General features: G+C 36.3%; 1 protein-coding gene across 1 annotated transcript; it reads right to left on the bottom strand.

The window, feature by feature from the left end:
* Positions 1 to 1,680: 1,680 nt before the first annotated feature.
* Positions 1,681 to 27,564, bottom strand: ABCD3 (ATP binding cassette subfamily D member 3). Its single transcript, XM_039727194.1, has 23 exons — positions 27,482 to 27,564; positions 19,865 to 19,901; positions 17,607 to 17,705; positions 16,415 to 16,503; positions 15,472 to 15,541; positions 14,620 to 14,717; positions 13,938 to 14,061; positions 12,927 to 12,983; positions 11,673 to 11,815; positions 11,278 to 11,347; positions 10,775 to 10,844; positions 10,556 to 10,653; positions 10,386 to 10,477; positions 9,833 to 9,921; positions 9,685 to 9,757; positions 8,629 to 8,692; positions 8,194 to 8,271; positions 8,036 to 8,101; positions 7,844 to 7,933; positions 7,511 to 7,630; positions 6,965 to 7,069; positions 5,549 to 5,605; positions 1,681 to 4,736 (listed from the first exon to the last, which is right to left on the bottom strand). The coding sequence occupies exons 1-23, from the start codon at positions 27,547 to 27,549 to the stop codon at positions 4,659 to 4,661; spliced, it is 1,935 nt and encodes a 644-aa protein (XP_039583128.1). The 5' UTR covers positions 27,550 to 27,564; the 3' UTR covers positions 1,681 to 4,658.

The following is a 27,564-nucleotide window of genomic DNA, read 5'->3' as shown; positions in this document are numbered from 1 at the left end:
AAATTACTCCCTTAAAACAGCTTCTGTCTGTGAAGTTCCAGGCTACTTGTCACCTGACTCTGCTTTTGAATTCAAGGAAAGAAAATTATACAAAAGTTCAAAGAAGGCTTTGAAGATAACATTTTTTCTAGTTTTTAACATGAAAGACAAGCTGCTTTCATAATAACCTAACTTGGCTATATTTCTGTTTCAAGATGAATGATAGAATGGTTTGTGTTGAATAAAACCAGTTTCATCCTCTGAATACACGAGACAGGATGGATTTCATCAGAACATATAAACAAACATAGGAACCTGTAATATGCACAGCCACTTTAAACTTCCCAGTGAAGTTTCTGGCATCATAATAAAAACCTGACGGTGTCCAGACCACTGGCAAGAGCCTTGAACCACAACATGTGAAGGGAAAACCAACCAACCCACCTCTTCCTGACACAGCTGCACGTCCCTGATTAGTTAAATCAAGAAACCTCTTTCCATGCTCAGGAAAGGGACTAGCACAAACCATCTGGCTAAGTACACCTAATAAAGAAGCATATAGATTATACATTTAAATAATGGCTTTGAACAGCAGCCTTGTGAGCAGAAATTTCAACTTGTACACTGTTGATTTTCTTGACAGATAAAAGTTGGGGTTTATTTTCTCTATAAAACCTAGGCAACCTTTTCACCCCACTATTTTTTGCAGTGGGATTTCAGATGATCATTACCATGGATGTTTCTATGGACTTCTCATGGTACCAATGATGGTTAAATTCAAATTTTAACACTGGATTTTCAACTTCTACCTTAATGTATCTAAAAAATTTATGTATTAAACATCCCCCCACAACACAGAAATTCCTTTCTTTCCTCCTCTAACTCATCAACCTAATTGAAAAACACCGATTTATAAGACTGCATCTTGGCTGAGACACTTTCCTTCAAAGGGAGGTCTACCCTTTAAGAATGCTTTACAATACACTTGTTGTACAACTAATTTCAGTTAAGAAAAGAAAAAAATCCATGCCTGTTAGCATTAGAAAACACTGATCACTTAAAAATCAGTAAATTCAAGCATATCTTAGCTGTACTTTTACACTACTGTGTTTCAAGTATCCTGATAGCTGGTACGTCCACCACAACATACCAGGAAAACAACTGAAAATTACAAACACAATAAAGGTGGAAAAACACTAACTTATTATCCTCAAAGTACAGAGATTAAGGAGCACTCACAAGAATTCATACTGATATTATATTAATCTTATTCAGGCCCTTCTAAATCAAGAGAAAAGAAGTGGCCAGGAGAAAAGGAGAGAGGCCAGGATCACAGAATATTCTGAGCTGGGACCCACAAGGATTGAGTCCAGCTCTTAGGCCAATGGCTCGTAGGTTATTATTACCATGATACAGCCAATTGAGCCAATCTCAGTGCAGACCCAAAGCAGATTAACACACCTATAAGCCCATTGCTCTAAGAACGTGTCCTCAAGAACTGAGCGCATGCACTTGGTTAGGCCTAAACCAGATGGCATCACCTGGCTGATTCCAGGGCAAACTTCAGACAGCACTGCAGATTTTCAAAGCTGAACACAAAGACAACTGGCTCATTGAGCAATTCAGCATTTGTTGCATACACATTAGCTGTATTATTACAGAATTCCTAATCACATCATTAAGAAACATGAAAAGCCTAGATATATTTTATCTTTAGATTTTTTATTATTATTATTTCAGAGGCACTTAATGTCTTACATTTACATAGCGCCATTTCCCCCTCCAAAACACTTTACAGTATTTACACACAGGAATGTTTCCCACCGTTGAAATGCAGCCATCTGACTATTTCCAGTACCATCTTCAAAGCACCAGCAATTTGAGACAGAAAGTATTTATCAGTATGTTGTCTATTAAGATAGTCCAGAACTCCATTTCATGAACTTCCAACTTGTGCTATTAAAGAAACATAACTAAAATACAGTATCACAGTGCAATTCTGCAACAGAACTGGGACTTCAATCATTTTCACTAGATTTTTTTACAATCTTATTAGATCAAGTCTATCTCAAACACTTTAATGTAAGGCCTTTCAAGAATATAATTCTAAAATATCATTATGTTTTATATTTTCTTTATAAGCCTCCCTTACAATCAAGACAGAAGAATATTTTTCTTTCCTTCCAAACACCAAGTTCTGGCCCTAAGGAGATACCAGCATCCTCAGTTTCAACAATCTTCATTGCATCTAAAGGCAAACCTATTCCTCCTTGGTTTTGGAGATAGATTTATTTGTTTGCTTGTTATTAGTTTTAAAAATAAATACAATATTACACAAAATTCTGTTACATCCAGTAAAATTGTAAAGTACAATTGGGATTGGCTGCTGGGGGCAATGTAAGTGTGCTGTGTATGGTTTTAGTTGTTAGCATTAAAAACACATTAAAGTATCCCAAGTTCACTACTCCACTGCAAAAGACTGCCCTAAACACAAAGATCATAGCAACTTTCTCAGTTTAGAGAATTTTTTCTTTGTCTCTCTAAAAGGCTACTAAAACATCCCTTCCAAGAGAAGAAGTCGCATTTGTGCTGAGAACTTAGACCAAAAAAACCCCAAACCAAAAAACCATCCCACACCAACCTATCTGGCATCTCTATTTCCATGGTTACACTTTGAAAAAGACTACGACCTCACACACAGCATGCTGCTACCTGCTACGTTATGGCTGATGTGAGAACCTGAATGAACAGAACCAAGAGATTAGTGAAATCAGGCACCTATCTGCCTTCCTGTAAAACAAGCACAAAAATTATTCAGGTACCTTATTCTCTGGAATATGCTGTACTTCAGAGAGAAGCTTTTATGATCTCCATTGATGCATTATACTCAGATTCTATTGTGGCCACTAGATTCTTGTACCAGGATAGCTGTTTGCATTTGAGTACATTGAAAGAATACTGACAGGTAGGGGCAAGAACCATGATAAAAGGAAAAATACTAACAGGTAGCAATTTCAACATGAAAGAAATTTCCTAATTAAACCGGGTAAAAATTAACAAACAGCAGTGCATCCAAGTACATATTCATTCTATAAAAAGTAGGGGCTTTTTAAAATCTAAACCATTGATAAAAGATGCGCAAAGTACAGATGTTTTGCATATTTTATGCATGCCTTCATGTAGTGCATTCCTATATTATATCTTACATGGAACACTAAAAAACTACTAGACCTTCACTGTACAACGTGTATTGTAATTTTTTTTTGTTTTAAAGCCTAAACAGCAATTCAGTTTGAATTATACCTTCCTATTCCCTGATCAAAAAAAACACCTTGCTGCATTTATGCTTGTCAAAGTCAAATGACAACCACAGTAATCATTTGTATGGAAAAAAACAACTACAGTAAACCATTGTAAAAATTTGGTTCCTTTGAGGGGATTTGGAAGCTGGAAGAAGAAAACCAGCAAGGTCTGGAGATCCTTACAAAACACAGAGAATCACTAGTAAATAATTTGTAACATAAATCAAGAAACATCATGACAATAAGAGAATAAACATGAAGAATGAAAGCATTGTTTCAGGCTTCACAGTCCAAAAGACCAAACAGAGGGTACCATTATCATTTGCTTTCAAATTCAGACATGAAAGGCAACTAAAACTATAAAATCATCACATTTTTTTTGAAGAGGGAGAAAAGGAGGAACTTGGGAAAAGTAACTGCTGTATTACAGGACTGAACATAGGACAACTGTCTGCTATTTCAAAGACTAACATTTTTGAGCCCATTATAACCTCTACTGATTTGAGGAATTACTGGACCCACATTCTTTTCTCTGTTCCTTCTTGTGGGAGTCATTAATTTCTTCAAAGCTAAAAACATTCAAAGCTTCTTTGATACAAGGATCATCACTTTTCTTTCCCTCCCGTTTTTTCTTGTGGTTCAGTCCTTTCCTCCCTCAACCTCCTCTCAACTCTTCATTACCACAATATTTCTCTGACAAAAAAAGGACAGTTGGGCTGGAAGATGAATGAAGCTTTTGCTAAAGTGGGAGAGAGTGGGAGCCGAGCTGCAGAGAGAACTGCATGGACAGAGAGATGTTAAATCCAAATCCCAGCAAAGAACACCCTCATTTTTTTTTTAAAACACCAGAAGGAATTAGTTTGTCTTTTAGTTTCAGTTCATCCTTTTTCAGCAAGGGCACATTGGCTACATCACAAGGCTTGGACAAGGAAAAGGCTCTTTCATTGAACAGGGCACAGATCTGAAGATGGGACAATGTCCTGCACCGTGCAAGATCTCTCTGAAACATGCATAGAACAGAGCAAAAATCCAAGACTGCTTTGCAGGAACAAGAGAGGTAGCAACCCTAATTTTAACAGGGCTTTTCACCGAAGGGAAAGAAGGTCTACAAAAGTCAAATCAGCCGATTTCAAATGGTTTGCATCCCAGGATGAATCAGGTTACACTAATTTAAGCCCAATTTAATTTAGGCAGGTTTTTAAACCACAAGAATAAGGACATTCTTAGTACGTATCAATAATTACACCAACATATACACAATTAGCAATATCCTACATAATAGTAAATGCTTAACAGGCTGAGTAATTTTATGGTACATTGTCTGACATTCTACACATTTCCTGTAATCATCAATCTCTAGCAGTTCAGTTCATGACTTTAAGATCCAAATTCAACTGTGTCTTCAGTTATTTTCTTGAATTCATAGTTTCCTCGGCCATCCATATGCAAATAGTACTGAAAAAAACCAACATATGTTATTATAGAGGTGATAATATTTAGTTAAATACCTACATAAATTATATTTTAAATGTTATTTAAAATATATATTTTAATATATAAGATAAATTTTAAAAATATATATAAAATCTTAAAATGAGTTTTTAAATATTATATTTAAGAATCTTCAAAAAATATTTAAAAAGTTTTAGAGGGTAAACAAACTCAGAGGGTAAACTGTTCTCACCTCACACATCATTAAATTCACCTGCCTCAGTAAAAATGTTAAACTGTATTTTTGCATATCATACATCAGTCTGCTAACAGCCATATCTAGACTCAGCACTGCTCTCTTGGGTTTTGTGGGGCACAGATTCATCCCCATGTATGAATTCAGTATATTTATCCACAGGTACAGTCTCTCTGCATAAAAAGAACAGTAAAATCTTGGTTTGCAATAAAAAAGTCCATGTCTTAGAGACTTTTTTTTTTAAAGCATAAATGTATTAGATATAAAGAAAGCAAAAAAATCCATGCTGTTCACTGAAAGCTAGTTCAAGAATTTTTTTGAGTTTAAGAAAGAAGACTTAAGCAAGCCTCTCATATTTTATAGATACACTTAAAATTTTGGATAGCATTCTTTCATAACTAAAAGCAAAAGAATATTTCAAAGAGTAAAATTAGATTGTGGAAAGTAAAACCTTATAAAAACCCAAACAGAACATGACCTATTAGGATGTGAAATGATAACACCTTGATTCACCAAGTCCATTTCCTACAGTCACTCAACAAAACCCAGAAATATTCTTAATAAAGTTAAGATTACGTACATCATGATGTTTCCAGAGTGACTTCCTGTGGGAAACAGTGAAGAGAGTGATGCCAACCTACATGACAAAGATACCAATGAAACAGTTAATTCTTCTCACGGCTAAGGTGTTATTAATTTTTCAGTATTGTATCAGATGAAGATCTTAAATTCAAAACCACAAACTGTCAGACTATTATTAACACTATACATACATAGCTTTTATTATAAGATTTTGCAGGGGGGAAGCAATCAGGAGAGATTTATAATTTTTAATTTATTTCACTCTTCTTTTGCGCCTAAAGATTTGTCAAACATAGAAGTAACTGAGTAAAAGAAGCAAGGCAGGAAGCAGGTAAAACAATAAAGCTGCTGAATAAAGGAATTTTAACAACAAAACAAATCCCAAACCCACAAAAGCAGTTATCAATTACACACTTACAGTGACAATTTAAAGTGAATAACCTTCCTTTGTTTCCTTTCAACTTAGCCAACTATTCATCCCCACCAGGAGGAGCAAGGACAAAATTACTCTGATGATAAAGTAAGATGACATTTTTTTCTTTTTGCAAGGACAGCCTAAACAGGAATTCTATTTTTTCAGCAACATGCACTAGCCACTTGGCAAGCACAAATGAATATTCATGTTAATAGAATTAAGAAGCATATGGATAATGGAATTTAAAAACTGTCAGGGTATTGATACCAATGTGGTAAAATCAGTTAATGAAGTAATGCTCCTTCTGCAGAGTCCTCACCTAATGTCCATTCACTACTCCAGAGGGCTCCTTTCGTTTCAAGCACATATTTCAGTGGATGCACAGCTTTTCTCCGTTACCATTCTGGAATACTGCTACTCAATAACTAACGTCACCTCAAGCCCTTTCTTTGCCAGACTAGGGTGTGAAATTGAATCTTATTGATTTCACATGGCACTACAGAGAATCTGAAATGGTGAGTTTAAGAGGACAAGGAAACACAAAGCTGTATTTAGCATCATCATATCTTCCTAGAGTGCTTGGCTTTTCATATCTCAAAATAGATGGAAATGTTAACTTCCAACCTTTCACTTCTGTTGCCCTGGACAAAAGAAGCCTTTTGAACAAGAAAGCATGCCACAGTTTTAGGTTATTTGGTGCTACTTGACATTCTAAGACTATCTGTAAAAGTAAAGTTACTTAGCAATTACTAAGAGTTCTCTGTATATCACAGAGGCTACATGTACATCCAAATTATCCTGGGACTACAAAATTATTACTAAATTCTAGCATGCATAAAGTTGTATGCCCCTCTAAGCTTTTTTTCCAGATTTTTAAATTTATTTTAAATTTTATTTTATTTTATATTTATTTACTAGGCATAAGGAAGAGTGAACCTTGTACAATTTCAGGTTTCTTGTTAATGTACAGAGAGATAATTCCAGAAACAAAGAGCTCACCTTTCGGCAGTGGCTGTAAATGTAGCCCTCTACATCCACACTAACAGCACTGGTGCACTCATCCAGAATTGCAAACTGGGGCTTGTGATAGAACAGCCTTGCCATCTGGAATGCAAGACAAAAACCAAAGGACACTGTGGATACAGAACTACCAGCAATGGTGCAGTGTTAGAAGTTAAACTAAGAATTAGTGTTCAAAAATCTACTATGGAAAGGGAATTAAGTTGGTACCCACTGAAACCAAATTCAAAAGTTGTACATTATCTTATATTTTTTTTATTCATGACAAGTATTTTAGAAATTCTGTTTATACAATGAAAGCACAAGACATGGTGAAAGGATGTTTAAAAGCCAGTACTTCCTTTTAAATTTTGAGTACAAACCCCACTATTTCCAGTTATTCTCTCAGTATTTAAGTATTTTATATTTTGGGGGTTTCTTCTAAGTCAAATACTAATATTCAATAAATAAAACCAGCTTACAGTTTAGATTTTATTTTTTACTTATGTTCTGCATTTGTTAAGCATTTATGCTTTTGAGACATACTGCCATTCTCTGTTTTTCTCCCCCGCTGAGTACATCCATCCAGTCCTGAACACTGTCCCAGCCTCCTTCACGTTCCAAGATTGGACCCAGCTGGACATTATCCAAGTACTCCTTCAGCACCTTTCATGGAGACAGGAATGACAAAGCTTACATGAACTTAAAAGACAAGTGGTTGAAAAAAGCTATAAAGGATTATACCATAACATTATCAACCCTGGTAAGTATTAAAGTCCTATCAAATGCAGTGCTTTTCATAGCAATTTCAGTATTTCTGAATTGGAAGCATTACTCATCCTGAGCAAGACAAAGGGTTAATGAACTAATTATCATTACCTGGTCAGAAATCCCCTTCTTTTTCTGATCTTCCAAAGTATCTGGATATATAACTTGATCTCTGAGCGTTCCAAGAGTCATGTATGGTCTCTGAGATACAATTAGAACCAAAAAGATATGTCAAATATTTCTAAACCTAGCCAAAGTACAAAGAAAGAGAACATTTCTGTCAGGTAAAGTACTTGGTCTCACCTGAGGAACATAGAACAACTTTCCTCTTACAGGTTTTGTTAAACGCCCACCAAACAAAGGCCACAACTGCAAAGGGAAAAAGATTAAAACTTGACAAAAAAGTCCAATTACAACTGTGCTCTGCATTCTCCCAAGTTTGTTTTCTGAAGTTCCCTTACCTCACCAAGAACACGGAACAGGGAGCTCTTCCCACACCCATTTGGCCCACAAATCAGCACATTTGCACCAGATCGAACCTAAAATTGCAAATCCAACACATAAAATGGTAGTGAGAAAGTATTGCTGAAAGTTTCTACATTCAGTAGCACAATCTGGTACCATATGCTTGTACACAACTTTCTGACATTACAATGAGCAATTTCCAGCAAAAAATTAAGTTTTTCCCCCAACCGGTTTAGCACCAACTGCTGGAAGAAGATGAACTTGTAACAATAAAAAGATTTTTGGGTAAAATAGCTTATTGCCTTTTTATTTTTTAAACTAACATGATGATTTGATTGCACTTTTCTTATAAACAGGATCACCTTTGAAGCTATCATTTTCCCTTAAAATTTTATATTAAAATTGTTTCCTGTGATACTAAAAAAACTTACCTCAAAGTTAAGGTCTTCAATCAAAACATCTCCATTAGGTGTCACCAATGGAACATGATCAAACCTGTTTGTATTGCAAAGTTAAAAAAGAAAAAACAACAGTTGTCTAAAATAAGCTAATGCTTTGTGTTTACTTGAGAGATTTAAGGCACTGGGAAACACCTCACCAGTACTTCATTCACTCTCCCAGTTTCCAGCTATTAAGAGCTAAGGAAGTTCTTGAAACCCTAGCTTTTAAACATCTACATCTACAAGCTTGGTTTTATCCCCTGTATTTGTTTTTGTAATCCTTCTAAGCCTTTGGTCTCCAAAACATCTTGTGGATATAAACCTACATTTAAGGATGCATGGCATTTTAAACCTAGTAGTGAAGTGTATCTCACTAGTTCTACAAAAAGCAATGAATGACTTCTCTGCTCACCTCCCCCTTGCCTGGTTTTAAATGACTAAAAATAGCTATATTATCTCTTTTCCCCCTTCCTTCCTCTCTTTCCCCTGTACTTCCCTCTCTGCTTTCCACAGTGTCCAGATTGAGATTATTTGATCTTTTAACTGGTTGTATTTTATGCCCTTAAGTACTAGTACTATGACAATGCTACATTCCTCAGACTGCAAAGAATGTAGGAACATCAAGTACATCAACAAAATTTCTAAGCATGCAGAAGTGAAAGCAAGTACTTTGTAAATGAATACAGACTTGTCCTTGATTTTTACAGTTGAATAATATATAATAGAATAAAATCCATAACTAATATATTTCTAAGCAGAAACAAAATGGTCTGAGAAGTCATATTCTAAAGGACAGTGGGAATATTACCAAAAAACCCAAGTACAGAGAGCAGATTACATCTCCTGCTAATATGAGAGGATAAGGATTGGCTTGCAGAACAGAAATGCTGAGTGGGTGTGAGATGGAATTAACTAAAATTCAACAGGAACTGCAAATTGTAATAACAGGCATTCAGCCCTCTATTAATGGTCACAGAGAGAAAGACTTGAAAAAGTCTACATTAAAAATATTGAACTATTGAACTTGTAGAAACTTTGCAAACATACTTGATAAGGTTATCACTGTTGATAATTTCTCCAGATCCAGGTATCAATGACAAAGGCTGCTTTTTATCTCCATCTTAAATAAAGAAAAATATATTAGTGTCTGAAATGCTACACAGAGATGACATATTGCATATTATATCACATCTACCTTTTTCTTGTGATATCATTGTACGCTGGTATTTGCCACTGTTCAAGTCCTTCAGAACTTGCATTAATTCTGTGATTCGAGCAGTGAAACTTTAAAAAGAGAAAAAAATCCACAGAAGGTCTAATAAACACTCTGTCAAACTGCTAAAATGACAGTTATTCGACCCAACACAGAAGTAGACTGTTTATGTTTTAGAGTTGCACCAGGTTTTCTAATATGCACCATATTTTAAAAGCTCCTTTTCCTTTTTCTGTAATAGCCAAATTTTACATCTTACAATGTAAAAAAATAAATTGGTAAATAATCAATATATAATTGATTTAAGAGCATTTGACAAGGTTTCATCTATGTATTCAAACTCCATGCTACTACTATCAAGATGTGAAATTTCTAGTGGACATAATTAGCACATCTGCAGATACGTTTTCAGCATTAAATGTTTTTAATTACTGAATTTTTAGCACGGTGCAAGGAGCAAAACACATAAGCTTATTTTAATTCTACAATCAGTTTCTGAAATTGAGATGAGAAAGTATCTTACTATTAAGCTTACCCAGCCAATCTTGTCATTTCACGACCTGCTAGGACTATTCTACCCAAAGCTTGAGACATTCTCAGTAGCATCCTTCCACTTTGGTAGTAATCCTAGAGTAGAAGAAAGTTTCTTTACGTGGACTAACAAAATTTAAAATCTAGAGATTGTTTTAATTCTGGTCTATTTACCTCCAAAAGTTCTGCATGCGTGCTATTCTGATGACGGGGATCAGACAGGTTCAAAAATGGACGACTAACAACCAGGTAGCCAACCACAGTGGCAAGGTCTGCAGTTTAAGAATAAATATTAAGCTGCACATTAATTGAATCAGTTATTTAAAAAAAGACATTTCTTATGTAAAAAGTTTGTTATTTACAGGAATCCATTAGTACTTGACACACACTTACATTTGGCAATGATAGTATCAATGAAACCCATAGAGAACCGGAACAGGATGAAATTATGCAAGTGCTCCACCTGGTAAGTTACAGAAGAAAGAAGTTCAAACTCTACTAGTACCTGTTTCACTATCTTTTATTAGACATTTGGTTCCAAACAATTATTTTTCAGTACCTCAGCCACATTAACATGCCTCTAAGTGTGGTAAGCACTGCACAAGAGTCCCTGCTGGCAAAGACTTACATTTGTCATCAAAACAACCTACACATGAAACTAAATAGTGAGAACAATAATTGTGGTGGGTGACAAGGAGCTAAGTGGCAAGAGAAAGGCCATTCTAACAAACTCCTGTTCTGCTTATAGCCTACCAGCTAATTTTTTAATCAAATGAAAGTAGCAGCAAAAACATCAAGCCACTATAAGTCAATTTTTATGAGCACATGTCAAGAATCATCACGATATAATTAATTAAGTTTTGCCTAAAATGTTTTAAGAAATAAAAGAGGCTTACCAGCTTACGGAAAGTCTTGTGAATAGTCTGTTTTTCTCTCAAGTTTCCATTATAAAAAGCAATTTCCTCACTAAAAAGAAACAAAAATAATGAAACTTCATTTTGTTGAAGACCGTTTTTGAAAACAGTCAGCCATAAAGTATGGGAATAAAGGACTTTCAGTTACTTTATGAAATAAGGGTTTGTACTTTTTCACAACAGTAGAACACAGAATTATTATACCCCACTTAGTCTTACTATGGAATATAATGCACATACAAATTACTTTACAGTACATAAAGATGCAAACACTTGGCTCAGACCTGATAGCATCACACTTCCCAAGTATATTTGAACACACAAATTCCATTTACCCCACAGTATAGTCACTTTTATCTTAGCAGCCAAGTGTATACCTGTTTGTAATGAGCCGGGAGTTGACATATCTGTACTCCCCTTCATACTTTTGTTCTATAATAGTCATCTTGCCAATTGGTCTCCTTAAACGTGTAAGGAAAAACCCTGAAATAATCAAGTATGCCATCATGCTGGCTGGACCCTGTGAATTATCAAAAAAGAATAAAAGCTTAGGTGGTCTCAAATGACAGTATCTGCATCCAAAGTGCCCAGAAAGCACAAATCCCATAGTTCTCACCTCCTGTGTGCCTATGTTGCCAATTCAATTACATTTGCAATTCCCATCATGTCACCTTCTTTGGTGTTGTAGATACTACTTTACTAAGTTTACTAATTCTCTGTCCCTAGATGTCCTTCCCACCCAAGCCTTCTATTGAGGTTTTTATCACCACCCAGTGTGACCTGTCCCCTACTGTCCTAGCTTATTTCATTAATGATTTACTGGTACCCTCTCATTTCTTCTCCTTCCTTTCTGCCTACTTCTTTTTCTGTACATTTGCTGAAGTGTCACACAGCAGTCAATATTTCAATCCCATTGGTCACTATACATGTTTCCTGGTGTCTCAAGCAGTCCTGGATCCTAAGTTTCCATAAATGAAGGACAGATGATTAAATACCACTGAAGCATGGATTGGCATAAACTTAAACTGCACACAATAACTACTCTAGAGAGCAGAACAAAGAAAGACTGATAGCTACCAAGGTTCAGTTAAGCCTTACTGCAAGTCTGTCTCAACAAAACTTGCACCATGTGACCCACAGCTACTCCTTTTCAACTCCTGAACATTTTTGATAATGCATAATTTCACTAATTTGAAGAATTAATTCTGCAATTATTGAGCTTATTGAGTCTTTTACAGCTCAATACAAGAAATGGTTCCCCCTCATAGAGGCTGCACAGAAATAGAAAACTTATTTTCACCTTTAAATGCAATTCACGCAAGACAAACAATTAAAAGGGTGTTGTACTAAATAGGATTTCCAAATACGTACTAGAAGAAAATAAAGAACTTTCTCGGTCCTTCAAATTATTGATCAAATGCCTGAAAATACTGGTTTTTATTTTGCTTGCCTCAAAATAGAGAGCACTAAAGCACACAAAACATTAAGTGTAAATGCCTATTTTCAGTATAGCCCTTCAAATAATGTAGGAATCCACAACCACCACCTAGAGTTTTCCACAGATTCTAAACAAGGCTATAACCAAAGAAGGGAAAATGTGCTTATAGTTCTAAAAAACCCACTCAATTTACCTGTGCTCCTATTGCACTTGTTAGCTTGAAGATGTACAAGACTATATCCAAGAAGGGCTGTAAGAAGCACAGGAAAAAAGCCTTAGAACACAAACACAAAACTAATATAAAACAGTCCAGAAGCCATGTACCACCCCAAGAATAGTTACAGCTCTGTGCTAAAATACTGGCTAGTCTATTCTACAAACCAAAAGCTAAGACAAAGGGAATCTCAGCCACATGACTTTTTCCTGAAAACACTGGCTCTAGAATTGAACATAAAAACATCATTATCTTCAGATAAATACATACTATATGAAAAGAGTACTTTGCTATTTCAGGTCTGTGATGACACTGCTCACTTATCAAAGGTGGACTAGAACCCATAATAATTTAACTGAAGTAATTATGAGAAATACTGAATGAAAAGTTAATGGCATATATTTGGCTATGTACCTGATAGGAGGAACATTCCAAAGTCCTACAACCTCCCTCGCTAAGCTAGAACAGCTGAACTACAGGTTTTGTAGTCAGAAGGTTTTGAACAAAGTAACTTGTAGTTTACTTATACTCAGCTGGCATGAAACATATAGCATCAAAAAATTTAGTCTAAAAATGTCAACGGTACTCTCATCCACTACACAATCACCTTAAAATTCACACCAGAAACAGAGAAAAGCTTATTCAACCACACCTCCCTACACAAAAAAAAATAATTTGTGTGTAACTGAGAGCTAGCCATTGCTTTTCTTCTGGAAACTATCTACCTGAGGGAGCAAAGTCATCACTGTTCATCTGCAAAAGAATGCCATATGTTCTTTAAAAGAAAATTTAATACAAATTATAACAACTCACAACAGTGCTTTGGTCATGAAAGCCACAAGGAGTGTGAAACACTATAGCATCATAAACAATTTTTTTAGTACCATACTCCAGGCAATCCACATACAAATGCACATCATTGTTGTGACCTGACACCCCCATCCTAAATGACTACAGCTACTACTCAAAGTTCTCTCCCAAAAGACTTACCTTGCTAAGGTTTGAGTACAGGTCCACTACACTATTACAGAATTTTTCCACGTCCTGTGTAAGGAGTTGATCTGGATTAGCTATTCTGTTGTCCAGATTTCCCATTTTGTAGTATGTATAGGCTCTGAAACAAAACAATTGCTAAGTGGCAGGATAAAAAAATCATTACCTGGGATCTGAAACAACTGGAACACCCTTGCTTCATACTGAGATGCTAAGTAGGGCAAACATTGAATTACTGTATGGAATCAACATAGCTTGTGCTTTTACCTGACTAAATGCACATTAAATACTGCAGGATTATTTAGGCATTTAGGTTCCAGGATGTCTGAGCCGAAGCTCAGGCTCACGCCACTACTGAACTTAGAAAACCCTCACAGACTCTACTATAGCACATCTGACAAACAAAATTCAGTCTAGAAGGAGCTACTCAAGCTCATGCATCCAATTCAATCTTCACCATGTGAAGGCACCTAAAGTACTTTGGAATCTGACCCAATTGTGGAAGCAATACAGTGCATTTTGTCCCCCAATTGAGCCAACTTTACTGTCTTTGTATCTATGGCATATACAACCTGGATAAGCCACTCACTCTCAGCTGCAAGTTAATTGCAACCTTCTTATTATGCACTTAAAATGACTTGAATTAACTTTTAAAATCTGTAGACAAGGTGTTACTTACTTAAGATATTCTTCATAGAGATATCTGGTAAGTCTTACTCGGAAGCAGAGCTTCAGTTCATTTAGACCATACTTCAGGAAGTTATTCACTAAAGAGATCTAAAATAAGAGAAAATAATATTTAACTAACAAGAGCAAACATACTTAGATCAATTTGCAGCATAAATTGTGTAAACACTTTAAAACAGATCAACTCTCCCCTTAAAGTCAATAATGCCATAAACACACCTAAGATCAATCAGACAGTGTCTACAGGACCACTGCTTAGGTCTCTGTCTCCAGGTCCCAGTGGATCTCACCACGTAAGATAAAATACATTCATATTACATATTTTCAGCTCTTCTGATAAACTCTAGAAAAGAGCCACCATATTACAACCACTGCCTTACATTTGTCAGCTAATTTTAAAATTTATTGCAGACCAAGTAGCAACAATTATTTCTATCTGGTGCTGATCAGAGATGTCAATAAGCTGAAGGAAAGTTAAAGCATGGAAGAACGCATAACAAATCTGTGAAAAAATGTAAGAAATATAAAAATTAAAGTCTAAAAAAAAATAATCTTCAATGGTGCCAAAAGAATCCCAAACCTATAGTCAAAATTGCCATCAACAAAACTAACCTAAAAACCCAAACATATCTGTTAAAAAAATAGTTGCAACCAATAAGGAAATATGCTGATAAAGTCTCCCCACATCAGAGCCAGAAAATTAAATGCATTTTCATACAGACCTGTATGTAAAACAACTAATTTCCATAGGTTTCAAGACACTCCTCTGAGACCTTTTCCTCAAAATCTTAATTTACATTTAAAATATGTTCTACTAATAGGTCAGCACAAGAAAAGCACTTACAGCAGGCATTGCAGCAATGAAGTTGAACAAGTATTTCTTGAAATCCTCTCTGCTGCGGCCAATGATGGCACTGTAAATGACCACCAGCTAAGAGTCAGTTACAAGAGAAACAACAAAGTATCAACTTGCATGCCTTAAGTGGATAAACTCTCAGGGGACCACACAGAAAAAACAAAATCATCATGGAAACCTGTAGAATCAGCTGTAGGATCCAGTCTGACATCCTCAAGTAAGCTAAGTGCCAAGTGGTAGACTAAGCAGTTATCTCCTGTCTGCTACTCTGTAACTGCCCACATTAAGGGCTCAAAAATTCATGGTCCCACAATACCAGTTCCTTCCCTTCTCTGCTTTCACAGATTCTCACCAGAGAAACAAAGCAGTCCTTCCATTCTACAAAGCACCAAATGTCCTCCTCAAACACAGTATCAATTTGAAATCACAGTTCAAGACACATTGTGACTTGCTTCAATTAGCAACAAAACCAATAAGAATAATCAGAAGTCTAAAAATTACTTTCTAACATATTAAGACCAAAAGCATTGTTTTCATCAATCTAAAGAGCAAACAGCTCAGTGGGAAGAAACAAAAGTCCCAATAGTCACACAACATGTCTAAGACATAAACCCATTATTCTGTAATACCTTCTTGGACATTCAGATCAACAAGATTTAGAGTCTTCAGCACACAAAACGTTACCAAATGAATATTTAGTAAATAGTTTAAACATATTAATTTAATAAAATCATTTTATTGATGAATAAAAATAATTTAATATATTGACCAAAATATAGCGGTCCCTTCCCAAATTGCAACTACACCAGATTTCCAACAGTTTTAAACAAGCAAGCTATAAAATCAGATATGTCCAAATATGTATTCTGATTGACAACCTTCCCTGTTAAACACATGAGAGAACGTTTAATAATAAAAAATGTATAGGTACCTTTCAATGACTGTTCCATTTTGAATCATCCAAATATCACAGTAAGTTCGGACTACCAGCATCACAGCAATAAGCAGCAAATAACCTGTCTAGTACAACCACAGAAATGTAACAGTTAAATAATGGTTAAAATTCACCATTTTTTCAGTAAGTTCTCCAACTGCATCTAACAGAAAAGTACTACCTGCTGCCCTAGCTAATGTAATATTAACTTATTTTGCTGGAAACACAAAATTAGCATACAATACCTTAAATAAAGTACTGACTACATTTTTATATTGAAAGTTTGCCTTTTAAAAAACTATATTTGGTTGATACACATACTGGACACACATCATAAGATGGAGGATTGCAGGAATAAAGAAGTTACTGCTATTCTGAGACACCTTTCTGCCATAAGGTTGCATGAGACCTCTGAACATCATCTATTTCAACTCCCTACTCAAAACAGGGTCACTAGTAACCAGCCACCAGTCAGACCAACAGTGCACACAGTTTTCCATGAACTTCACTGTCCTCTCATCCAGCCAATTCAGTTTGGCTATCAGTGTATTATTGACCTGATATCAAAGTATTCAACATCCTCTGTTCTTCCCTTAGCCACACAGCCAGCTCTCTCATCACTGAAAGCAATCAGGTTAGTAAGGCATGATCTGTCATTGGTAAATCCAGGCTGCTTGCAATCACTTTTTTGTCCTCTTTGTAGCCAGAATTAGCTTACAGGAAGTTTTGCTCACAGTCTTGCCAGGAATATGGTGAGGCTGACCAGCCTGTAGCTTCCAGTAAACTTGTTTTCAAATATGGGAGCAAGGTTTGGGTCTTTTGGGATTATCAGAAACCTCTTCTAATGACCATGACTTTTTGATAAAGGGTAGCTCTGTGAGCACTCTCACAGGCATTTTCTATCCATGTTTCTACCTTCTATGCACCTCCTTTATGTAGGTGGTGCTGAAGGTCCCTGTTCTACACTCTGGACATTGCAATTCACTGCTCTTGTGCCTGATGTATGTTTAAGTTCTTACAGTTCATCTACATCTAAGTCTTCATTATGCTCAGCTGTTATATTATTATGTTGCTATTTTAAAACACATAGCACAATTTAGTCCTATTTAAGCAATATATTCTGATATAATTTCAAAAGAGACTTGACTCCAGCTTTATTTCTTTATTTATTACTGCAGGCAATGCTTACCTCTTTGCAAAGTGTTCTAGGGACCATTATTTTCAGGATCCGACATATTCGTGCAATAAACACTCTGTCCACCATTGCTCGCTCCTTCTTTCCCTCTTTCTGCTGCACACAGAACAAAACAAGAAATGTGAGAATTCTTTGTATTATTGAACTGTTGATGTGATATTTTCCCTACCCAAGTCATTTACAGCTACCTTCCTTCTGCAGAATTTGCAATATTTCCCACCATCTTAAGACTTATTCAGACAAGTTAAATAAGGAATTGGGAGCTATAAAAACAAACTGCAATAGGAAGTAGCTGCTATGATATAAAATCCTTTTTATTTCAATTCTGTGTTAAAGATGATAAATAAACAGTGCAGACCACAGCACTAAAGTGCATCCAAGTGCAAGTTGTAATGCAAACATCTCTTAACATTGCTTGTCTCTAAAAGACACCATCAACCAGTATTTTTAAAGATGCCTTCCATTGTTTGTCCAGACAATCAATGGTTTACACCCTTTGACTGTACAGCCCAAACTTGCTTCAAGCGAAACCAGAATTTTTTATTGCTTTACTTCTACAAAATGGTGCAACACACTCCTGCTTAGGTATATCTACCAGTCTTATAACCCTCCCGTCCCATGACCAAACACCTTTTGAGTCAGTTTCATTTGTTCACTCCATAGAACCCTATCTTCTGTCCTGACTAGCCCAAATACTTTTTAAAAGCTAATGGTCCAGGTTTCTTTTATTTTCTTTTGCATAAGGACATGACAGAAGATTTCAGTCCTGAAAACACACCAAAAGGACACATGTGTACTTTGAACAAGTCCTGTCTAATCAACATAATCCTGCTACCTTTGCTACCCAAGGCTCATGTGAATCATGCTATCAATGCCTATATCAATATTACAAGGTAGACAGGAAACCTGTAAAACATCTACTCTGAATGCTCTGTGAAGAAGCCTACACCTGTTTTTCACTGCATGAAGTCAACTATAGTCCCATCCTTTTCAAAAATCTACGTGAACACAAACTACAAATAAAAATTCTAGCCAAATACAATGCTATGCAGTAGATGATTACAACACTTTAATTAAAAATTATTTACACAAATCATGCTATCAATGCCTATATCAATACTACAAGGTAGACAGGAAACTACAAATAAAAATTCTAGCCAAATACAATGCTATGCAGTAGATGATTACAACACTTTAATTAAAAATTATTTACACAAAAATCCAAGCAATCCAAACTAAGACTACTTAGTTTGTCCAGTCCTAGTCCAGTCCTAATGAAGCAAGATCCTACATACACTATTGCTTTCCTGTAACAGAAATCACTAACACAATGTCTGATGGCTGCATTTCCAAATGACTAAACATATGTGAGTTGAACCTGTTCTTCCCCTTTATTCAGCCCCTCCCTATTTCTACACTTCCATGTTGCACTTATATTCATTCAAGTATCTTCTTGCCTAGAAGTTTTTTTCCCCTTAGGTTGTTAGTCCCATTCATCATAACTGCATTCAAGATGGATAGGAACTAAAAAAGAAAGGTAGTTAAGGTTTTTACAAATAGGTATAGCTATCCAAAAGATAATTGTTTATGGTAGATAACAGAGTCAAGGTGTGTTAGTAGCTAACATAATCCTTGCAATACACCCTTCTATTTATCCAGTGCAAGCCTTTTTTTTTAAGTTTTCAGCAGAGATGACATTGTAACACCAGAATCAGACTCTGCCTTTTGGTCTGTCATATTTTATTTGACTATGAAACAAAAATCTTAGCTTAAAGGGATTTAGTATATTCCTTTCAAATAACTGAATTAACAGACACACAAAAGATCAGGGAAATGACAAACCTCCTACCAGATGTTTGAAGTAATTTCTAATTTAGAAACTGTGAGACTCAATATCTTGTTCCATACATTTTTCTTTTACATAAAAAATAAACACAAGTTATACCAAATCTACACACAGCTGTTCATTTCTATCTATACAGAAAATCTTACAACACTGGTCCTTACAAATTCATAGGGCAATAAGAGATAAAAGGACATTGTGCACATCAAGAATCCATCATTTTGGAGTCAAACTTCAGCCTCTTGTGATTAACCTGATTCTTCTTTTGGTTCACCAATGCAAGTCTGAAAGTATCATTCAAACCGTACTTGCACTGTAGCCAAGATGAAACTGCAGTGATAGGACTTAAAAGTTTAAAAAAATCAGATTTAAAATTATTATAGAATATTTGACATGAAGAAAGAATTACCTCATTATTCTGCAATGCTTGTTTTCCACTTCTTTTACTGCAGAGAAAAGAAAAAAGTATTTGTTATTAACACAGTTTTCTTTGTCTTGATCTCTACACACAAAAGATAGAGAAGAAACCTTGGGATTATATTCCCACCTATTTCTTTCAGAGCAATACAGGAGGGTGACCTCCTATGTGCTGCTTTTATACAGCATACATAATTCCAGTGAAACCCTACTCATTCCAGCAACCAGTTTCACATAGGAAGAAAAGCAAGTCTCACCCTTTCATCTCCACCTTCTGCTTTACCTTGCCTCTGTATCATGAACTCCAAGGGTTTTTCTGTTTCTCACACATACTTTACAAGCATGGCTACATGGTTCCACTGACCACAAAAGAAAACTACAAGAATGCAGATCCAGCAATCCAAGCAACCCAACTTTGATGTTTCACACTATCTACATAAGCTAACCAGATTTGTTTTGCATTGCATTTGACTTCAAAAATAACACATTTACTACACAGAGAGATTATTTGTTCATAAACATGTGCCACAGGGGGAAAAAAGCTAGCTCCTGTAAAATCAAGTTCCTGCAAAAATGTCCATTAAAAGGGGAGTTAGTTTTTAGTCTATTTTCCTTCCTCTGCATTTAACAGAAGAGTTAGTAGAAAAATATTTATCAACTGGCGTTAAACAAACATTCAAAAAAGCACAATGCTATTCTTTTGCCTCTACTTTTAATAAAGGAAAGCTGACCAGTAAGGCAATTATAGTTTGTCTTTCTTCCTTTTGGAACACTCAAGCATCAGACAAGCACATGAAGAGAATTTATGTACTTCAGACGTAGCCACCAACCATATTAACCCACAACTTTCTTAACCATGATATTATAACATTGAGAGCAGGCTGCCTTAAACCTACAACATTCATACACGTTCAAGGCAGAACCTAGGACACTACAAGAAAGCAGAAACTCCTTTGGTCTACAACACCAAAACAGGAGCAGACTGCCAGAAAACCAGCTATTCCACAACTTCATCAACAGCACCATTTCACACTTGTGTTTTAAAGCTCTGCCAAGAAACATCTAGAATGAAAATGTGCCTATTTTAATTTATGATGATTAGAAAGATCTAGGAATGTCACTGACCAATAAAAAGAAATAATTACTATGAGAGGAAGAGGCAAGGTAGCAGAGGAATATGAGAAAAGAAGGGAAGGAGGAGACCATGAAAGCAAGAAGGGAGATCCACCAGCTCAGCAAGAACATAATTAAAGGTAATAGAGACAGAAGTCTGAGAGAAGATAAAAATCTTGCAAGACTGCTTGTGCAAAAGACAAAACAAAGAATGAATATGAAGGGCAGCAGGGGCCAGATTGGGGGAGAAATAAAAGTTCAGAAGAGATAGAACTTCTAATCAGGCTGTGAGGGAAGTACACCTGTGGAAATGGTAACAGGGTGTAAAGTCTAAGAAACAATCTAGTTGGAGACTACATCCTGGTGATGCAACAGCAATGTATTTCTGGTACAAGAAACTTCTCAATACAACTTATAATTTTACAAAACTTGAATATGGATCAGTCCAATCACATTTGGTTTGGCAGTAGGAGGAAGGTAGTATTCTTAAGCATGAGTAGTGATCAAACTATGTGGTTATTTCTCTACATGATTCATGACTTGTCATAATGTAAGATGAAAGCATGCTGCTCTTCCATAAATGCTGTAATGATCCCTATAAGCTCTACTGCTTCAAGTTCTGCCAGTGTTTGAGTCACAACACTCATAATACACAACTATTTCAGCTTTAAAAGGATCAGAAGTGAATACATTAATAGAGTAATCTATTAGGTAGATAAGGCCCAGAATAATTGTGGCAGTTAGTTGAATATCTTTGATGTATTTACTGATACATTTTTCCTACAGTAGCTGTTGAGAGAAATTGAGCAGCTGAAATTACTGAGCTGAAACTGATTACCCATTAAAGAGAAAGAAGGATTGTCCAGAAATCAAGATCTTACATGTAATAATTAATTAGCATTTATAGTTATAAAGTTTAAGATAAAAATGAAGCATTTGTAAATTTAAAATCTAATTTAAAAAGAGCTTTAACAGTGTTCTGTTCTCTCTTTTCTAAAAACATTTGTGCAAGCTCAAAACAAGACTAATACCTCAAAAAAGAATGGAAACAATCTTGCATATGAAATCTAGAAGAAAAAAAAAGTTAAATGTGCCTACATAGCTCTCATTTTATTTGCAAATAAAAGACTCTGCCACAGTTCTGCCTGGAATGAAACCTTTCCAGTCCAATACCTATCACTACTACTCCAGACTCCATTGTACTACTGTAGAACTTTTTTGTGAGAATGGTGGTTGCATTCTCAATGAATTTAAAGACTAAATAACATTCTCAATTACTCAGCAAGAATACAGCAAGACTATCTGGTTGCAGCAGAGAGCTCTAACACTTGGAATAGGTCCAAGCTCTCCATTATTCCAGACCTCTCATTTACATAATGCTGGAGCATCACAAGGCTCAGTGGTGAGGAAGGTAAGTGCCACATGCTGGCCAAGTTCTCATTGCAAATAACTCTCCTGGTACAGAGCAATTGTTCCTTCATGCCCTCACAGACAAGGGGGGATGACAATGAAAAGGTTTTTGAAAAGGGTTATTCAGAAAACATATAGAAAAATAAGAAAAAAATCACTATTAGAAATGTTTTACTACTGTAACCAAAAACAGTGAAACTTGTCACCATGTATTTTCAAGACCTAACTGCACAAAGCCCTCAACAAAGCAGTCCGGATTCAATGTGTAAAAATTTTTAAGACCATAAAGAGTCTACAGGTATAATGGAACACACATCACCTGAGGAAGTTTCAGGAAAAGAAGCATTTCAGATGTAGCCTGCTACCCATTATTTAACTGCACGGGGCTTTTACAGCAAACACAGACATAAAAAGCAGAGAAAGGTGTCAGCAGTACCTGGGACGACACAACTACACCAGACTTGTCATTCACATGCGCAGGGTAACTGAATAGCAACTCTCTAAAGAGAAGTAAATAAGTAAGTAATTACCCAGCAGGCAGGAGGCAATACAACAAAACACCTCTCTCCTACACTGAGAAACATGATCAGCCCATACCAGCAAGATGCTTTAAAGAAACTAATGCAGTTTCAGGACTCTGTACAGGCATCTGACAGCTCATTCAACTTCAAGAGCAGCACGGCAGACCAGTGGGGAGGGAGAAATCATGCAATTCCAGTCACCAAATAACTATTGGTCAGAGCACTGGCTCTTTTGACTCTATTTACATACCAGTGAGGCTACTGTCTCTAAAAGAAACATGCAATAATACTGGTTCCTGAAACAGAATCATTCTCTACACCACTGAAGAAGAAAGTCATTTGAGAAACTGTGAAAAGCCTTCAAGAGGCCCAAGTCTTCTTACTGAAAGGTCTCAGGCACACTAGTTTTGTGGTATTTACTAGCAAAGAGGAAAAAGTTAAAGGATTACTGTCTTTAGAAATACTTGTCTCCATACAGAACAAAGTTCAGAGGAAGCAATCTAGATTGAGCTTAGCACAACAGGGAATTGCAGATGAAAAGAGTGATAAACCAAACTTGTTGTTTAATGACACACTATGGGGAAGTAAGGGCTTCAAAATGTTACACCGTCCTACACTGAAAAAAACCCTACAAATTCCACATCATGCTACCTTCTATCTGTGAAGTTAGGATGACTTGGGTCTGCTCAACACAGTGCAAAGAAAGAGTATCTGGTTGAGGATTAAGTGTTGTTGTTAAACAGAGTTATTACCTCTAGGCAACCTTTGTATCCTGCAGACCTTACATGTTGGAATGGCACCGTGCAGTTTTCACAGCTTCCAAAAATCACACAAAATAAACAATTTTGCACTAGTTCATTATTATTTGTGCCGTTTTCAGGTTAGTTTTGGAGTCACCAAGACATTGTAAAGACAGAGTAAAATTCAAGTGACTAAAGATGCAATGCAACAGTGAGAAAAGTCTGGTGTAGCTAACTGGCAGGCAGAGTTTCATAGTGCATGTCTCACACAGAGGGGTAGAGAGCAACAGTACAGTTATTTCAGGTCAAGGGCAGCAACCCTACTCAGAAGCCTGGGCACAGTCCAAAAGCATGCCCATTTACACAGTACACTCTGAGCACACACAGAAATCAAGAACAGAACTTTCTTGGCTCCAGACTGGTGGCTAGTTGCAGCATAACCAAAAATAATGTGAGAGGAATGGATTCAGGCAAGCAAGAAGGGGACTCAGAAGGTCACAGAGAGCTATGTTACTGCAAACAGGAGCTCTGCATTGCTAAAGTTCAGAAGGTTTCTACAAACCTATGAGAGGAAAATAAAGCAGAACTGTTGGAGAGGAAATTCTAAGTTTCAGTAGAAGAATGCATCTCAATAACACATCTTACATATAAGACAAACTTTAGCACTATTAATTTTGTCTTAAGCTGTGCTTAGGCCTGAGCTATGGCTGCAGATCCCCTTCATGGATAACAGTGGGAAAAAACTTCTAGCTAGTATCTTAAAAAAAGGAAATTAAATAATTTAACAAAAAGTTATACTCTGTCACACACACTTACACTAGATCTTGCCTTAGACAGCAAGCATTTTGTGCAACTTAATTAAGAGAGAAACCACTAATTAGCTACCCAGGCCCCAAACAAAGGCAGTCTAAAAGCTAGGATTAGGGCTGAGTCATCTGGTTTCTCCTGTCTCCATACCCTCCAGCTGAATTCAGGTTTCCTGAGCCCCAGGCAGATTTTTCTACAAGACTACATTTTCGGTGTGTTTTCTAGTAATCCTATCTGCATATTTAGTCTTTTTCCCCTCAACGCCAGTGCACTTACTGCAAGCAGTAGACTGAACGGTCACATTCACATCTGGATAAATTTACTTCAATGTAATTAGCATAAAGTTGTTTTTGTTACCTGCCACCTTTCCTCCAAGTAACACAGGTTCCCTTTTAAGGCTTTTACATACACAAAAGTAGGCTATTAATGTGCAGCAATGTAATTTCACCCTTCCTATCAAACAGCCATGACTCTACTAGAACAGGTCCCTCCATTTGAAGTACACTAGCAAAGCCCACCCAAGCACATTCAGAATCTAGAGAAATTACGCAAACTAACAGGAGAGAAGAACATTCTAAATATACACAAATAGAATAAAAATGCACCATCTGTTTCAAGCTACAACTACCCCTTGCTATATCTAAACTCCTATGTTATGTTTGAAAGCACCTCTGAACATTTGGACATGTGTCTGTCACCTCTGCTTGCAATACTATCACCTCCACTGCATGTTCACAGGCTGTGCAGCCGAGGGCACGAGCAGTGACATCTACTGAGCAAGTGACATGAGCTACCACTCTGTCAGGACAATGGCTGAGGAGCACAGAGACAGGCAGCAGCATAGGTCAGCTGTGCAAAACCATTTTAGATAAACCATGTCTGCAACTCAACCTCCCTCCACTCAATGAGCTTTCCCCCTCATTTTAGGCTTGCCTAACCTCTAAGGCCCCATGCATACACTATTCTTGCTTTATTCATTTTTCCCCAGAGATGGGATGCCACCACAGGGGTTTCAGAAGTTCAGTTTATATTAAATTGTGTCCACATCTTAGCATCTTGGATTCTAATGAATGCAGCTAGGTGATAGGAAAGGCCCTACGAGCAGATTCTAAAATATTATGTCACCTTGCCATTCACTACAAATGCCTGCCTATCACTCTAAACTGTTTATTCCCTTTCCCTAATATTACATTTCAAACTCTTTACCCTAACTACCTTCTTTACTTCTTTCAGTCCCTCCTTCCAGCAGAAAGTTGTATGAGTTAAAAGATCTTCTTTTTGAAAGTAAGTCAAGCTCATGCTCTACTTGTGTAAGTATTTTAAACTACATGGATACTCAGGAAAAATTCTTATTAGAGGAGTAATGAAAAATATCCAGCTCCTTTATGCAACACCCCTTCAGGTTTTAAGTCTGAAGCAATCAAATCTTAAGCAAAGATTTGCAGCTTCTTGTTTGAGGCAAGATTAGGGAAAGAGAATAAACAGACATTTTTTTCTGCATTATAAACCCAGGATAATGTAGTTTCTCAAAGGACTTGTCATTAATCTAAAAAAACCCAAATACTGCAATTGAAGTCAGAATTGCATTTAGATATCACAACTCATCCCCTTCCAAGAGGACACAAAGCTTTTGTAAGGAAACAGACTTTTTGAGAGCAACTTGGAAAAAGAACCAGTGTATTTTCCTCCATGTTTTACTCCAAGGAAGTAATATGGAAAACTAACAAGTCACTATAAGCAAACATAATCTTCTACCTTGGAAGATTTCAGAAAAGTGTAGTAATAAGGCATTGTAAATTGCAAGTGATACACCTCTCAGTTCTGTAAAATCAATGAGCAGTGTAATACCTCTTACAGAACAACATCTGTGACTAATTAAGTGATCTTTGACCTAGTAAGGCAGGTTGGCATAACACATACAGCTTAATTATTCATACATTACTACTTTATATGAGTTGTACTGAACTTTGCCCCTACTGTTTGACAGCAGAAAAGTAGGTGAAAGTTACTACCTCTCCTTCCTGCTATCATGCCTGTAACTGGTAATTCTATATAAAAACAAACACATACAAAATGACAAGCCTGTTACACATTCAAACACATCTGATTTGCTAGAAGATTGTTTTCTTTTTCTCAACTTTTATGTTATTTTACTTTCCAAGTTCAAACAGCAGCAGACCTATTGCTGACATTCCAGCAAAACTTAAAAAAAGCACACCAAATCAAACAGAAAAATGGCAGTTACTCCAGAAATACATGAAATAATAGGAAAACATGAAATGTTATTTTGAACACAAAGTATGTATAAGTATGTATTCTGAAACTATGTGAGGAAGGAAGAAGTTTTGTAGGTAAAGTTTATAGTTGCACTAGAACACTTCAATGGTTCACCTGAATGTTAAGCCCAGCGTTTTGCTGGTTATATTCAGGTCTGCAACATTTACCTTTGCCCTTACAAAGCTCAAAACTAGAATTTCACCCTCCAGAATTCAAGAAGTTGAAATTCACCTCACACTAACATGGCACAACATTTTCAGGCATTACACAACAAGGAAATTCACACACACAAAACTAAATCACCTCACGGATTTTAGTCAGTTAACCTCAAGCAGCAGATACGCTACCAGTCCTCTTCCAGACTATCTAGATTGCCAAGTGAAATTCTTCACCCTAGGAATAAGTACAAAAATTTAGGACAGCCATGCCTTCCCAATTTCTTTCTCTTCCCAGAGAGTCAGAGATATACAACACAGATGTTAAAGGATACTCTAGGCCCTGCAGATTTCAAGGGTTGTGCACTTGTTACTATATGGCAGCATCATACACCAGCACAAGAATGCTGAAAACATAAAGATTTGGCACGACGACAATCCTTTTCAAAAGTATTCTATAATTTACATCAGCAACAAAGCATGAAAAAATGAATGATACATGAACTAATGAGACTAAAGGAGGATGAGGCAATGGTAATAACCAGATGCTTTGGTCTAGGCTGGTGATATAGGCAATGTAGCTTACCTACTGCCTAGTCTTGATAGGTAGCATTCTGTAAGGCTCCTGGCAAGGTTTGCCTCACAGGGAAACATGGAGAAAAGAACGAA

This window comes from Passer montanus, unplaced genomic scaffold (assembly GCF_014805655.1).
Source record: "Passer montanus isolate IOZ18808 unplaced genomic scaffold, ASM1480565v1 scaffold60, whole genome shotgun sequence".
NCBI classification, from domain to species: Eukaryota; Metazoa; Chordata; class Aves; order Passeriformes; family Passeridae; genus Passer; species Passer montanus.
The sequence above is the reverse complement of the archived record's forward strand: the minus strand, read 5'-3'. Positions and strand labels throughout refer to the sequence as shown.